Raw genomic sequence first — 13096 nt, forward strand, 5'->3', positions numbered from 1 at the left:
TTCATGGCAGCCGATACATTCATGGCCAGGTTCCCAGCTCTCCCCGGAAGCAAGAGTGCCGGTGAGAGCCAGGGGCTTGCGCGAACATCAGCACCCCTGGCATGAGCACGAAACCAGCAGCTCTGCCGCCTACCTGTGTGTCCTGCTGGGTAAGGCTGGTCCCAGAGTAAGTTCCATGTGCTCCTGAGTTAATCGTTAACTCCCTCCTCGCTTTATTCCCTTCTTTAAATACTTGTAGACATTCCCCACTAATGGAACCGTCCCCAAATGACTTTCATTAGTGGTACATTAAAATTACCCTTGCGCTGCGAGCCTAGCGGGCGCACGCTTCGACCAGTGAAGCCTTATGCCTGGTAAAGAGCAGGTCTGCCTGCTCCCGTGGCCCTGCGTGTTGCTGGTGAGTAGGCTGAAGGGGTACTAGGCGAAGGGCGAGGGGCGGCTGGTTGTGCTCAGCAACAATGTCATTGCCAGGCAAGTCTGTCGGGCAGGTGCTCTTTTAAAAAACTTTCCGCTCCCAAGATGCACCCGACGTTGCCGCAGCTTCAGACATTCCTCCAAGGCTGTTAGTTCCTTGAGAAATCGGGGGGGCCTCTGTGGCACCGGGCGTCGGAGCAGGAGCGTTCACAGCACTTACCACACTGGAATCGTCTTATGGTTTATTGTCCCAAATGGCAACGACACCAGGACAGAGGGTCTTAAAATGAGTCCTTGTCCTCCTGGCCCTTGTGCAACCTGCTGGCACCCGGGAGACCGAGCATTGAGTGAACCTGGCCCCCTGCATATGGAATCTTATTTCCGGCACGGCCGCAATCTAGCAAGAGATTTCAGGCTGGAAAGCTGCCAGTATCCATGTGCACAGCAGGAAATTGGAGACATGCTGCAAGGCACGCCTGGGAAAGCATGTACCATATGCGTGGGATGCATGTGCCCTAGTGCCCACATGTGATATGTACTATAATAGGCCCTGATCTTGCAATCACGATGCAATCGCTTGCAATCAATCAGATCCTCCTGACTGGACCCCCGTTGCCTGTGTGCAGCCCATTCTAGGGGGCTCGGCAGGAGCCTGTCTGCGAGGGTCTGATTGTAGGACGGGCACCCAGAGACCCTTCACTTAAGAGCTGCCCTGCATTTGCCTCATGTGATCTCCCAGTGCGCTTGTTTCACATGCTGTCGGTGTGATAGGTGTGGGTGAGAATGGACCCGCACAGGGCAGGTACCTGCTTCTTTACCCGGCTGCCTGCTTAGATTTAGGGCACATTTTTCATCTCAAATGTTGCTTGAAAAATCTTGGGTGGGGCAGAGTTTGGGGGTGGGAATTGCCCTGCAGGGATTCCCTTGGCTCAGCCAGGGCTCCATCCTGCAGGGTGCTGAGCCTGCAGGCCCCGAGCCCTCAGAGCAATGAAGCACAGGAGTAGCCCCACTGGAGGGGAGCGCTTTGCTGGACTGAGCGCCCAGTGACTCTGCCCTCCCTTGCACCTAGCAAGGCCTGGCCCTGGACTTGTCACCCTCATCACGAAGGGGGGTTCCTGAAGGCCAGCGGCGGAGCTGGCGTGGCAGGGGGCTGGCAGGGATGAAGTCAGGTCTCAGATGCTGTATAAGGAACATCAGACAGACAAGGTGGGGGAAGGAATATCTTTGACTGGACCAACTTCGGTTGGTGAGAGAGACGAGCTTTCGAGCTCACACAGAGTTCTACTGCAGGCCTGAAGGCTTGTCCCAGCCTTGCAGAAGAGCTCGGTGGGAGCTCAAAGGCTTGTCACTGTCTCTCACCAACTGGAGTGGGTCTGATCGAAGATATGCCCTCCCCCACCCTGTCTCCCTCCTGTCCCGGGACCACCCCGGCTACAGCACCGTGTCAGGTGTGCCGCGGGTGCGTCGGGGATAGCAGCCATGGGAACGTATGGGGCCAGGTACAATACTTCCGAATGAACCACACTTCACACAGAGCTGAGAACTGCAGCCTGTCTTTTAGGTGAAGCTGGTCCGTGGAAGTAACGATTACCACCCCGGTATATTATTTGTATCATGGTGGCGCCTGGAGACAACTGAGAACAGGTAAGAGCTGTCAGTGTGACTAAGGATTTGTGGTACAGGAGCCCTGCACTGACCTTTCCTCTTCTCTAATCACAGGGCAACTCACGGGTTCATTTTACATTTACACAGGGGTTCAGAGCTGACCGGGACAGCGACTGCTCATCATGACAGATTTCAATAGCACCAACTTCCAGCCTGCAACGTTCCAACTGTCCTGGTTCCCGGGCCTGGGAGCTGCTAATCACTGGATCTCGATCCCTTTCTGTGTGTTCTACGTCACCGCCATGGTAGGGAATTGCACTGTTCTCTGCATTATCTGGAAAGACCGGCGTCTCCATCAGCCCATGTATTTGTTCCTTTGCATGTTGTCGATCAACGACCTTGGTGTCTCGCTGTCGACCCTGCCCACGGTGCTCAGCACCTTCTGCTTCGATGTCACAGATGTCGCATTTGACGCCTGCCTAGCCCAGATGTTTTTCATTCACTCCTTTTCCAACATGGGGTCAGGGATTTTACTGGCCATGTCGTTGGATCGCTTTGTCGCCATCTGTGACCCACTGCGCTATGCGGCCATCTTGACCAACCCCAGGATCGTGAGAATCGGGCTGGCCATTGTGATCAGAAGCTTTGGTGTGGTTTTACCATTACCCATTCTTATTAAACGCTTACCTTTCTGCCATGCCAAAGCCCTCTCCCACGCCTACTGTCTGCATTCAGACGTGATGAGGCTGGCATGTGCGGATATCACCGTCAATAACATCTATGGCTTATGTGCTGTTCTCATTGTCTTCGGAATAGATTTGTTGCTTATTGTCATCTCCTACATTCTGATTATGATAACCATCTTCAGTCTTGCCTCTGGGGGGCGGCGTCTCAAGGCCCTGAACACCTGCGTCTCCCACGTCTGTGCTGTCTTAATATTCTACATTCCGATGATCACAGTCTCTATCATACACAGGTATGGCGAGAACTCCCCGCCGCTGGTCCACGTTCTGCTGTCCAGTGTTTACCTCTTTGTGCCCCCTGTGATAAACCCCATCGTTTACAGTATAAAAACCAAGGAGATTCGAAAGAGCATCCTCAAAATGTTCTCTAGGTAACTATCCCAACCTGGGTGTGAGATGGTTTCTGGTGTATATCTCTTTGGTTTGTAAGAGGATGGATGGATGGGTGTCTTAAAGTTTCAGAAGTGGCTAGTGATTTGGGGGTCTTCAGTTCTGGGGTACCAAATTGGAGGCACTGCAAAGGGCCTGATTTTCAAAAAGGGTTGGGCATTTGTTCTCTGAAAATCAACACTTTGAAGACATCTCTGATTGGGCACCTAAAAATGGAAGCAACCAAAATCTCATATCTCATTTGAAACTTTAGGCCATGATTTCTCTATCGGGTGGTTGGCTGAGCATGAAAAAAGATAGGCCACAAAGTCTGAGATTAGGTGGGTGAATTGTGGCCTTTCGGGGGATGTTTGTTCTCTATTTTATTCATTGATTATGCACAATTCTTTGTACGACGCAGGTGGTGTTAAACTTGAATTGACATTGTATGACTGTTCTAGACTCGTTCATATTTGGAGCTGGGGGATATTGCAAATGTCTTATAAATAAAAGCAATGCAAATACAATAATAATACAGGTTTCAGAGTAACAGCCGTGTTAGTCTGTATTCGCAAAAAGAAAAGGAGGACTTGTGGCACCTTAGAGACTAACCAATTTATTAGAGCATAAGCTTTCGTGAGCTACAGCTCACTTCTTCAGATGCATATCGTGGAAACTGCAGCAGGCTTTATATATACACAGAGAATATGAAACAATACCTATTCCCACCCCACTGTCCTGCTGGTAATAATACAGCAAGACCACACCAGCCATTCCAGCAGCAGATTCTTATCTGGTCTTTTTCTCGGCAGTACCAGAGTCAGTGCACCGTTGCTTCTCCATGGCTTTCAATCTAACATGGGCCGGGCTGTTAACATTTAAGAAATCAGCCCTGTGTATTACACAAATAAATTAACATCCAACGTGCGGCACTCTCCCCAACGGCACGGTATGTTCTCTTTTAGTCCCCACAGGTATTTAAGTTGAAGGATGCTGCCCCTTGGCATCAACGTCGATCTCATCTCCCTGCCTGGTGTTAATTACAACACATTCAGGGCCAGACTCTGGCTGCTCGCTCCGTGGGCTTGATGGTTTTCAACCTAGCGCTCCCTCGCCAGAGGCAGTGATAACATGCTGGCATGCTGATAAGTCAGTGCAGAGGGCTGAGAGCCCCTCCGGACACTGCTCTGCTGCAGATCCAAGGAAGTGCTGGAATAACTACCCAGCCTGGTTCAGTGACGATGACAGCCTCAGTCCTGGGCGGGGTTGCATTGACCGCGCCCCTCTATGCTAGTCCCGTGCTACCATGTCGTTGGACAGAGATAGAAAGGTTTAGACAACGAGTTAGTGGTGCCCGTGGAGAGCTGGGGAAAGTGATGGTTTGGGGAGTCTGTTTTGCAGCAGACACAGGGCACTGGACTGGGAGCCCGGAGACCTGGGCTCTAAAGCTCAGCTCTGCCAGTGACTGGCTTTGTGACCTTGGGTGCGTCTCTTCCCTTCTCTGTCTCGCTTTCATCTCCCCCACATTTGTGTGTGTTAGGGCAAGGTCTGTCTGTTACTTTGTGTCTCTCACTGCCTAGGACCTCAGGGGGTGGGAACCAGGCACTATAAATAAACAACAAGACTTTAAACCCCCATCTTAAAATGGGGCTTGGGAGCTCTGCACACAAAGGGCTGCAGAGCCGAGCTGAGTCTATTACCGTGCACCAGGCCTCGGGCGCTAGGGGTGAGGGACCCAGTCTCACATGCAGTGCATCCAGACAGCCACATTCTCACACCCACTCTCAAAGGTGGGCTTTGGAAAAGGCTATAGAGGGGCCACCCCCACCCCGGAGTACCCAGGATCCAGGTACTCCGCAAAGCTGCTCGCACACACACACACAGGGTGCCTAAGATGCCCCATGGATGCCACTCGGATTCACTTCTGCCGCACATCCACAGGGCACTCTAGGACAATCCCCTTTACACCTGCTTTGTGTCCCTTGTGTGGGTGTGGGTGGGGGTCTGTTCCTATTCATGGCTTCTTTCCATCCAGAGAGCCAGACTTGTACTTCCCACTCTGTGACCCATGGTTCACAAGGTATCGTGCTCCTCCATATCTGCCTCGTCTCTAGGACACCATGTGGGCTCCCCTCCCCTTTATTCTCACTGAGTATCCAATAGTCCGTGTGGGTCCCAGCCATGTTGTACTGGGTGTGATCCAGGGTAACTGTGTCTCTCTAGAGAGTAGATCTGGGGTCACGGGTCACATGGGTATGTAACCTACCATTTAAATCAGCTTCTGTACCAAATGACTGGAGGATAGCTAATGCAATGCCAGTGTTTAAAAAAAGGCTCCAGAAGCAATCCTGGCAATTTCAGGCTGCTAAGGCTAACTTCACCACTGGGCAAATTGGTTGAAACCATAGTAGAGACCAGAATTCTCAGACCCATAGATGAACACGATTTGTTGGGGAAGTGTCAACTTGCCTTTTGTAAAGGGAAATCATGCCTCATCAATCTACTAGAATGCTTTGAGGGTGTCAACACACATATGGGCAAGGGTGATCCAGTGGATATAATGGACTTGGCCTTTCAAAAAGCCTTTGACAAGGTCCCTCATCAAAGGCTCATAAGCAAAGTAAGCTGTCATAGGATAAGAAGCAACAAGAAGGAAGGTCCTCTCATGGATCAGTAACGGGTTAAAGACAGAAAACAAAGGGTAGGAATAAATAGTCAATTTTCAGAAGGGAGAGAGGTAAATAGTGGGGTCCCTCAGGGGTATGTACTGGGATCACTACTGTTCAACAGATTCATAAGTGATCTGGTAAAAAGGGGGAAACAGTGTTATGACAAAGTTTGCAGATGATACAAAATTACTCAAGATAGTTAAGCCAAAAGCTGACTGTGAAGAGTTACAAAAGGATCTCTCAAAACTGTGCAGTGGCAGCCAAAAAAGTGAACAGAATATTGGGAACCATTAGGAAAGGGATAAATAATCAGATATAAAATATCGTATCGCCTCTATGTAAATCATGGCATATGCACACCTTGAATCCTGAGTGCAGTTCTGGTCACCTCATCTTAAAAAAGATATATTAGAATTGGAAAAGGTACAGAAAAGGGCAACAAAAATGATGAGGGGGATGGAACAGCTTCCATCTGAGGAGAGATTAATAAGACTGGGACTTTTCAACCTGGAAAAGAGACAAGCGGGGGGGGGGGCGGTTATGACAGAGGTCTATACAATCATGACTGGTGTGGAGAAAGTGAATATGGGAGTGTCATTTTACTCCTTCCCATAACACAGAGACCAGGGTCACCCAATTAAATTAATAGGCAGCAGGTTTAAAAAAAAGCATAACGTAGGACTTCTTCACACAATGTACAACCTGTGGAACTCATAGCCAGGGGACGTTGTGAAGGCCAAGACTATAACAGGATTCAAAAAAGCACGAGATTTTTTGGAGGTCAAGATGGGCAGTGATGCAAAACCATGCTCTGAGTTTCTCTAGCCCCTGCTTGCCAGAAGCTGGGAGTGAACGACAGGACATGGATCAATTGATAAATTGCCCTGTTCTGTTCATTCCCTGTGAAGCACCTGGGCCCTGGACACTGACACAGGGCAGGATACTGGGCTCGATGGAACTGGTCTGACTCAGTGTGTCCGTTCTTATTTTCTATCAGGGGGTAGCTATGTTAGTCTGTATCCACAAAAACAACCAGGAGTCCGGTGGCACCTTACAGACTAACCAATTTGAATTTGTTAAATCTGTTCATCTTTAAGGTGCCAGGGGACTCCTCGTTATTCTTATTTTCTGATATTTTCATGTAGGATAATGGATACAAGCAACAAAAGCCACAGGGCTCTTGCTACTGTATGTGACCTCTTTGCCTGATTAGCCTGTGTTCAGACTCAGCCTCCAGTTGAGTTCCCAGTGGACTTTGTGACCTCCAAGGAGCTGCTGCAAGGATACAGTGTAAATACTCTCCCGTGCCTGGCAGTCTGTGGTGTATGCTCCAGGCAGGCTAGGTCTGGAGGCTTTTTTCCTCAATGGTGAAGATTTTCGTCACGTCCACCCTGGTGAGTCAGCTGCAGTTGAGAGAAGAGGGCTGATTACCTGACACCCTCTATTTTGAGTTTTACGGGGAGATATGCGTCCAATAAAGCTTTAAAGAAGTTTATAATCAGGACACTTTTAAAATTGATGTCACCGTTTAGCAGGAGATAACCTAGGTGCCTAACTCTCATCTCCACTTTTTAAATTCTGCCCCTTACTTGTTAGTTGGCTCTGGACGATCTTCCTCCTGGACAGATCGGATGAAACGCAGCACGGTCAGCGAAGCCCCGCGTCGCTCTGAGACAGAAAAGCGGGCAGCTGGGGAAGGGGCAGGGTGGATTTTTTTAGATGAGTTTAAAGCCTGAGATCTCCTCAGCTCTGCATGAGAGTTCATTGTCCCGGGGCTTTATCATAAGAGGAGGGATTTGCCCCGTTGCCTCTGGCCAGTGTTCCTCTGCCTCCTGTGGGACCTGCATGAGCTGGGTGGCTCTGTGGTGCACCAAGATGCCGCAGGAATGTCAAATCTCCTCAAGCTCGTCTCACTATTCCCTTGCTAAAGCCCAGCCGACACCTCTGCCTTCTGGCCTGACCTGGGCTCTTCAAACCTTAAGGAGAACATTTCCGCATATTTCACTCTCTCTCTCACACATACACACAGAAAGACACACACATCCAGAGACACTCACTGGACACACACCCTCACACACAGAGACGGACACACACATACACACAGACACATTCACATGGACACACACACACAGACAGACACACACTGAGACAGACACACCACATGGGCACGCAGACACACAATCGCACACACAGACCCACACACACGGACACTGAGACAAACACACTCACACACACACGGACACACACAGAGACAGACACCCACACACTCATACAGACACACCACATGGGCACACAGACACACAATCGCACACACAGACCCCCTCACGGACACTGAGACAGACAGACAGACACACACGGACACACACAGAGACAGACACACACACAGACACACTCACAGACACGCACACACACGGTTGCAGGTCGGTTTGTCCTCAGCACAGCTCAGCCCTGCCTCTGCCACCACGCCCCACGCCCCCCTGGATGGAAGCTAGCACCAGCGGGTGTCCGTGAGCAGGGGAATCACCCCCCTTGGCTTGCCGTGCAGACTTAGCCTTTGGGACAAATCCTGCCTGGGTTTACGGGCTGTCCAGCCCTACTGAACTCCACAACATTGCACAGCCGGTGTGTAGGCGAGGACAGGGGCCAGCCTGCAACCTGTGAGTTCTCATGGCTAGGGCCTGTCCCTTTAATCATTTGTAAAGTGTTGATGCGCAACTGGGGAATCCTACTAACGCTCGTTCGCAATAATAAATCTGTCCTTTCCCTGCCTTCAAAGAGTCTAAGAGGGCTGGCGATCATGTGGCCAGTTAAACGCAGGTCCCAACTACACAGTCAGACGCACGGAGGGGTCATGGGGCTTGCCACCCTTCGCACTGTGCCAGAATCGGAGCCGGCGTGCAGGTTCCCTCCTTCCCATGGCTGTATGGGGGAGGAGGGCGGCATGAGGGTGACGGGTGGTGGAGAGGAGCTACGTGCATCATTCGCAGGCTGGCAGAGATGCATAGATTTAAGGCCAGAAGGGGCCACTATGATCAACTGCATTGCACAGGCCAGAGACCTGCCCTGAATTATTTCCTGTTAGAACTAGAGCAGTCTCGGTTGCCAGTGACTGGGAATTCACAGCTGCCCTTGCTAAGTCATTCCAAGAGTTAATTTCCCTTGCGGTTGACAATGTGCACCTTACTTCTACTCTGAATGTGACTAGTGGGGGGCCAATTTATCAGCCTCCTTCCTGATGAACTTTCTTGAACTGTGGATGGCAGAACTGTGGGAGCAGAATCTCTTGGTTCCCTATAAAAGAGCTAGGGCTAGAAATGAATTCTTGAAACCTGGCTCCTCAGGCTTGATTCAGAACAACTCTTCATTGATTTCACTGGGGAGAGCAGCCCCAGGCTTGCCAGAGAGGGCCCTTGTACATTGGGATTCTGCAAGTCAATGCTGAACTGCAGGTCCCTTCCCTGTCACCTGGTCTCAAGGTAACTGTCAGGTTCATTTTTCATTTACACAGGGGATTGGAGCTGACTGGCACAGTGACTGCTCATCATGATGGATTTCAATAGCACCAGCTTCCATCCTGCCACATTCCAACTGACCGGGTTCCCAGGCCAGGAAGCTGCTTACCACTGGATCTTGATCCCTTTCTGTGTGTTGTACATCACCGCCATGGTAGGGAATTGCACTGTTCTCTGCATTATCTGGAAAGACCAGCATCTCCACCGGCCCATGTATTTGTTCCTTTGCATGCTGTCGGTCAATGACCTTGGTATGTCTCTGTCGACCCTGCCCACGGTGCTCAGCATCTTCTTCTTTGATGCTGCAGACGTCCCATTTGACGCCTGCCTGGCCCAGATGTTTTCCATTCACTCCTTTTCCTTCATGGAGTCAGGGATTTTACTGGCCATGTCGTTGGATCGCTTCGTCGCCATCTGTGACCCGCTGCATTATGTGGCCATCTTGACCAACCCCAGGATAGTGACAATCGGGCTGGCCATTGTCATTAAAAGTACCAGCATGCTCTTCCCTTTCCCCTTTCTGATTAAACGGCTGCCAATCTGCAAAGGCAATGTCCTCTCCCACGCCTACTGCTTGCACCCAGACATGATGAGACTGGCATGTGCGGACACAACCGTCAATAACATCTACGGATTATTTGCCATCCTCGTCACGTACGGCTTAGACTCAGTGTTCATCATCCTATCGTACGTTAAGATTCTAAGGACTGTTTTTAATACTTCATCCCATGAACAGCGCCTCATGGCCCTGAACACCTGCGTCTCGCACATCTGCGCTGTCTTACTGTTTTACGTCCCAATAATTGCTGTCTCTGTTATGCACAGGTTCGGGAAAAATGCCCCTGGTCTTGTGCATATTCTTCTGTCCTATGCCTATCTCTTTGTCCCCCCTGTGTTAAACCCAATTGTTTACAGTGTGAAGACAAGGGAGATCCGCAAGAGGATCTCCCGAATATTCTCCAGAGGCGTAATGTGAAGTGGGAGTTGTGTCGGATATGGTTTTGTTGGATGAGGTTTGACTGGCTTGTTGGCTGAACGTCGTATCTTTTCAGAGGACATTCAAACCTCTCCAACGATAAAATACTAGAACAATTCAAGCTGTGTATGGGGTCACTGGGCTATTACTGGGGGGTCGCGAGCTGTCAGCCCCCACCCCTGATTGGCAAACCCTGATTTGCCTCCAGCTTTTATAATGGTGTTGAATATATAAAAACTTGTTTTTAATGTATAAGGGGGGGGGTCGCACTCAGAGGCTTGCTGTGTGAAAGGGGTCACCCGTACAAACGTTTGAGAACCCCTGCCTTATGTCTTTAAATTACAGTCTCAGATGTTAAAGGAAATCAAAGTCAGTCAGTCTTTTGAGGCAGGGACTGTGGCTTCCAGTGGGTGTGAGCAGTGCCCGGCACTTTGTGGGTGTGACCCGAATACAAAATGTGAATCGGTAGAAGGAAACCCACCTCTCAAATCTATAATGTTCTGGGCTAAATCAAGCCAAATTCTGCAGCAGGGACCATCTGTCTGTCCTGTTTGTGATGGGGGGCCAGCGCTGTCTCGAAAGCAGCAGATTAACAATAGTTGTAACTGGGGAGAGGCCACTCACTTTTCTGCAGCTGCAAATTGAGCAACTTCCACACACCAGGGGCTCCAGGAGTCCTTCTGTTCAACCCCACAAGCCACCCCCTATTTAAGGGGATTCATGCAAATCCCTCACTCCATTCCCCCCCCCACCCCGCATTCTCAGTTCTCTTCTCTCTGTCTGTCAGTCTTCCAAATGGGCGACATTTTAAACTGCTTTGGATGGCCAGAGCTGAGACGGGGGGCAGTTGTTATGCTCCCATCAGCCACTGCTTTAATCTAGATCCAATTCCTGAGGTGGCTGAAGCTGCTGGTTCTGCTAGCCAGATGCCAAGGACTCCTCCTTGTGTTCCCCTTTTCTCCTTTTCTGGTTTGCTGATTGCCACCAAAATCCACAGGGTTGCACCCATTGATGGCTAGAACATTCCCTGAAATTTTGAAATTGTTCTGCTGCATTCAAACGTCATCACATTACAGACAGACAAATAAACAGAGATATGCCATTGGGTTACATGGGCGACCACACCTTGCTTGGCTATATATATTCAAGAACAGAAAACAGCTTTGAGGAATAAGAAGATGGACAGAAATACTTGGCAATAAAATGGGCCCATGACATAAATTGTATTTGTTGTCTTTAGCCTAATGGTGTCCCTAGCCTGTGTTTGCAGAAGCTGGGAATGGGTGACAGGGAATGGATCAATTGATTCCCTGTTCTGTTCACTCCCTCTGGGGCACCTGGCACTGGCCACTGTCGGGAGACAGGATACTGGGCTGGATGGAATTGGCCTGACTCAGTTTGGCCGTCCACATGTTCGTAGGTAGGCACTGTTAAAGTTGCCATTGCTGGGACTGAAGAACTGGCAAGAGCAGTGGGAAGGTGAGGACAGTGCTGCAGAGTGGTGTTGCAATTTGCATAGGAAAGGCTATTCACTAGAGTGAGTGGGACATTTCTCACAGAACGCTTTCCTGTCTGAAAATGCCATATCCAGAACCAAAATGGGCCACAGAAAAGTGTCAATTTTCATAGAATCTCAGGGTTGGAAGGGACTTCAGGAGGTCATCTAGTCCAACCCCCTGCTCAGAGCAGGACCAATCCCCAATTAAATCATCCCAGCCAGGGCTTTGTCAAGCCTGACCTTCAAAACCTCTAAGGAAGGAGATTCCACCACCTCCCTAGGTAACCCATTCTAGTGTTTCACCACCCTCCTTTTGAACAAGCTTTCCCTAATATCCAACCTAAACCTCCCCCACTGCAACTTGAAACATTTGCTCCTTGTTCTACTTTGATGACATTCCCAACAGAGACGCGTCAAAATGAATCATTTTGACTTGCTTGTTTCATTTAATGTCAATCTTTTTTGTTTAAATAAGGTAAAAACATTCCAGGTTGACTTTATTTTTATTTTTTGCATTTCATTTGGACTGTTCTATGACATGAATATATCATATGATTTTTAATCATTTTAAGTTATTTTAATACTTTACATTATAGGAATGAAACAATCAGGTATTTCTGAATCACAGGTTTACAGCATGTCCATTCTGTAAAAATGCCTGTACCCCTCTTACAGAAGCAGTGCTCAGCAGTGACTCGCTATGGCTGGCTGCCAGCGATGAAGATTTTACGCTTCCTAAACATACCCGGTGCGGCTCATTCCCGTTATCATGTGCTTAGAGTTCAGTTGTTACTCCCGTAAATTCTCGTAAGGGTTTTTTTTGTACATCCCTTGTCAATAATTTAAGGAGGGAAGGAAGCTAATTATGTCCCCTAGAAACATCCAGCTGTGACATCACAGAGGGACCAGGCATGGCCCATGAGGTTTTCGGGAAGCCACGAGATGCCAAAGACCTTCCTGGATGAACAGCAGCAGGGTGTTGGAGGCAGTCAAACCTCGGGCCATCAGTAGAGGCTGCAGACCATATACCCCTGCCCATGGGCAGAGCCCTGACTCCACCTCTCCCAGGCACAGGGAGATGATGCCAGGGCAACCCTGTGATGGGCTGTGGGCAGAGTCTTCCACTGGGCTGAACAGCATGGAAAGATTCATCCCCAAAGTGACAAACAGCTGGGACTGGAGTGGCCAGAGAAACTCCCCACCCCCTGGGGATGCGGGATGGGAGTAGAATGAAAGGACCATAGCGGGTGGAGGGAGCATCATGATTGTGTGAATCAGGACACTACCCCAGAGACTGCAGTGTGGCCTAG

General features: G+C 49.7%; 2 protein-coding genes across 2 annotated transcripts; both read left to right on the forward strand.

Moving 5' to 3' along the window:
• Nucleotides 1-356: 356 nt before the first annotated feature.
• LOC140914618 (olfactory receptor 51I1-like) lies at nucleotides 357-3609 on the forward strand. The gene is made up of 2 exons (XM_073352962.1): nucleotides 357-397; nucleotides 2167-3609. The coding sequence occupies exon 2, from the start codon at nucleotides 2202-2204 to the stop codon at nucleotides 3135-3137; it is 936 nt and encodes a 311-aa protein (XP_073209063.1). The 5' UTR covers nucleotides 357-397; nucleotides 2167-2201; the 3' UTR covers nucleotides 3138-3609.
• Nucleotides 3610-9343: 5734 nt separating this feature from the next.
• Nucleotides 9344-10288, forward strand: LOC140914656 (olfactory receptor 51I1-like). The gene has a single exon (XM_073353105.1). The coding sequence runs from the start codon at nucleotides 9344-9346 to the stop codon at nucleotides 10286-10288; it is 945 nt and encodes a 314-aa protein (XP_073209206.1).
• Nucleotides 10289-13096: the final 2808 nt, after the last annotated feature.

Source organism: Lepidochelys kempii, chromosome 1 (assembly GCF_965140265.1).
Source record: "Lepidochelys kempii isolate rLepKem1 chromosome 1, rLepKem1.hap2, whole genome shotgun sequence".
Taxonomy (NCBI): Eukaryota; Metazoa; Chordata; order Testudines; family Cheloniidae; genus Lepidochelys; species Lepidochelys kempii.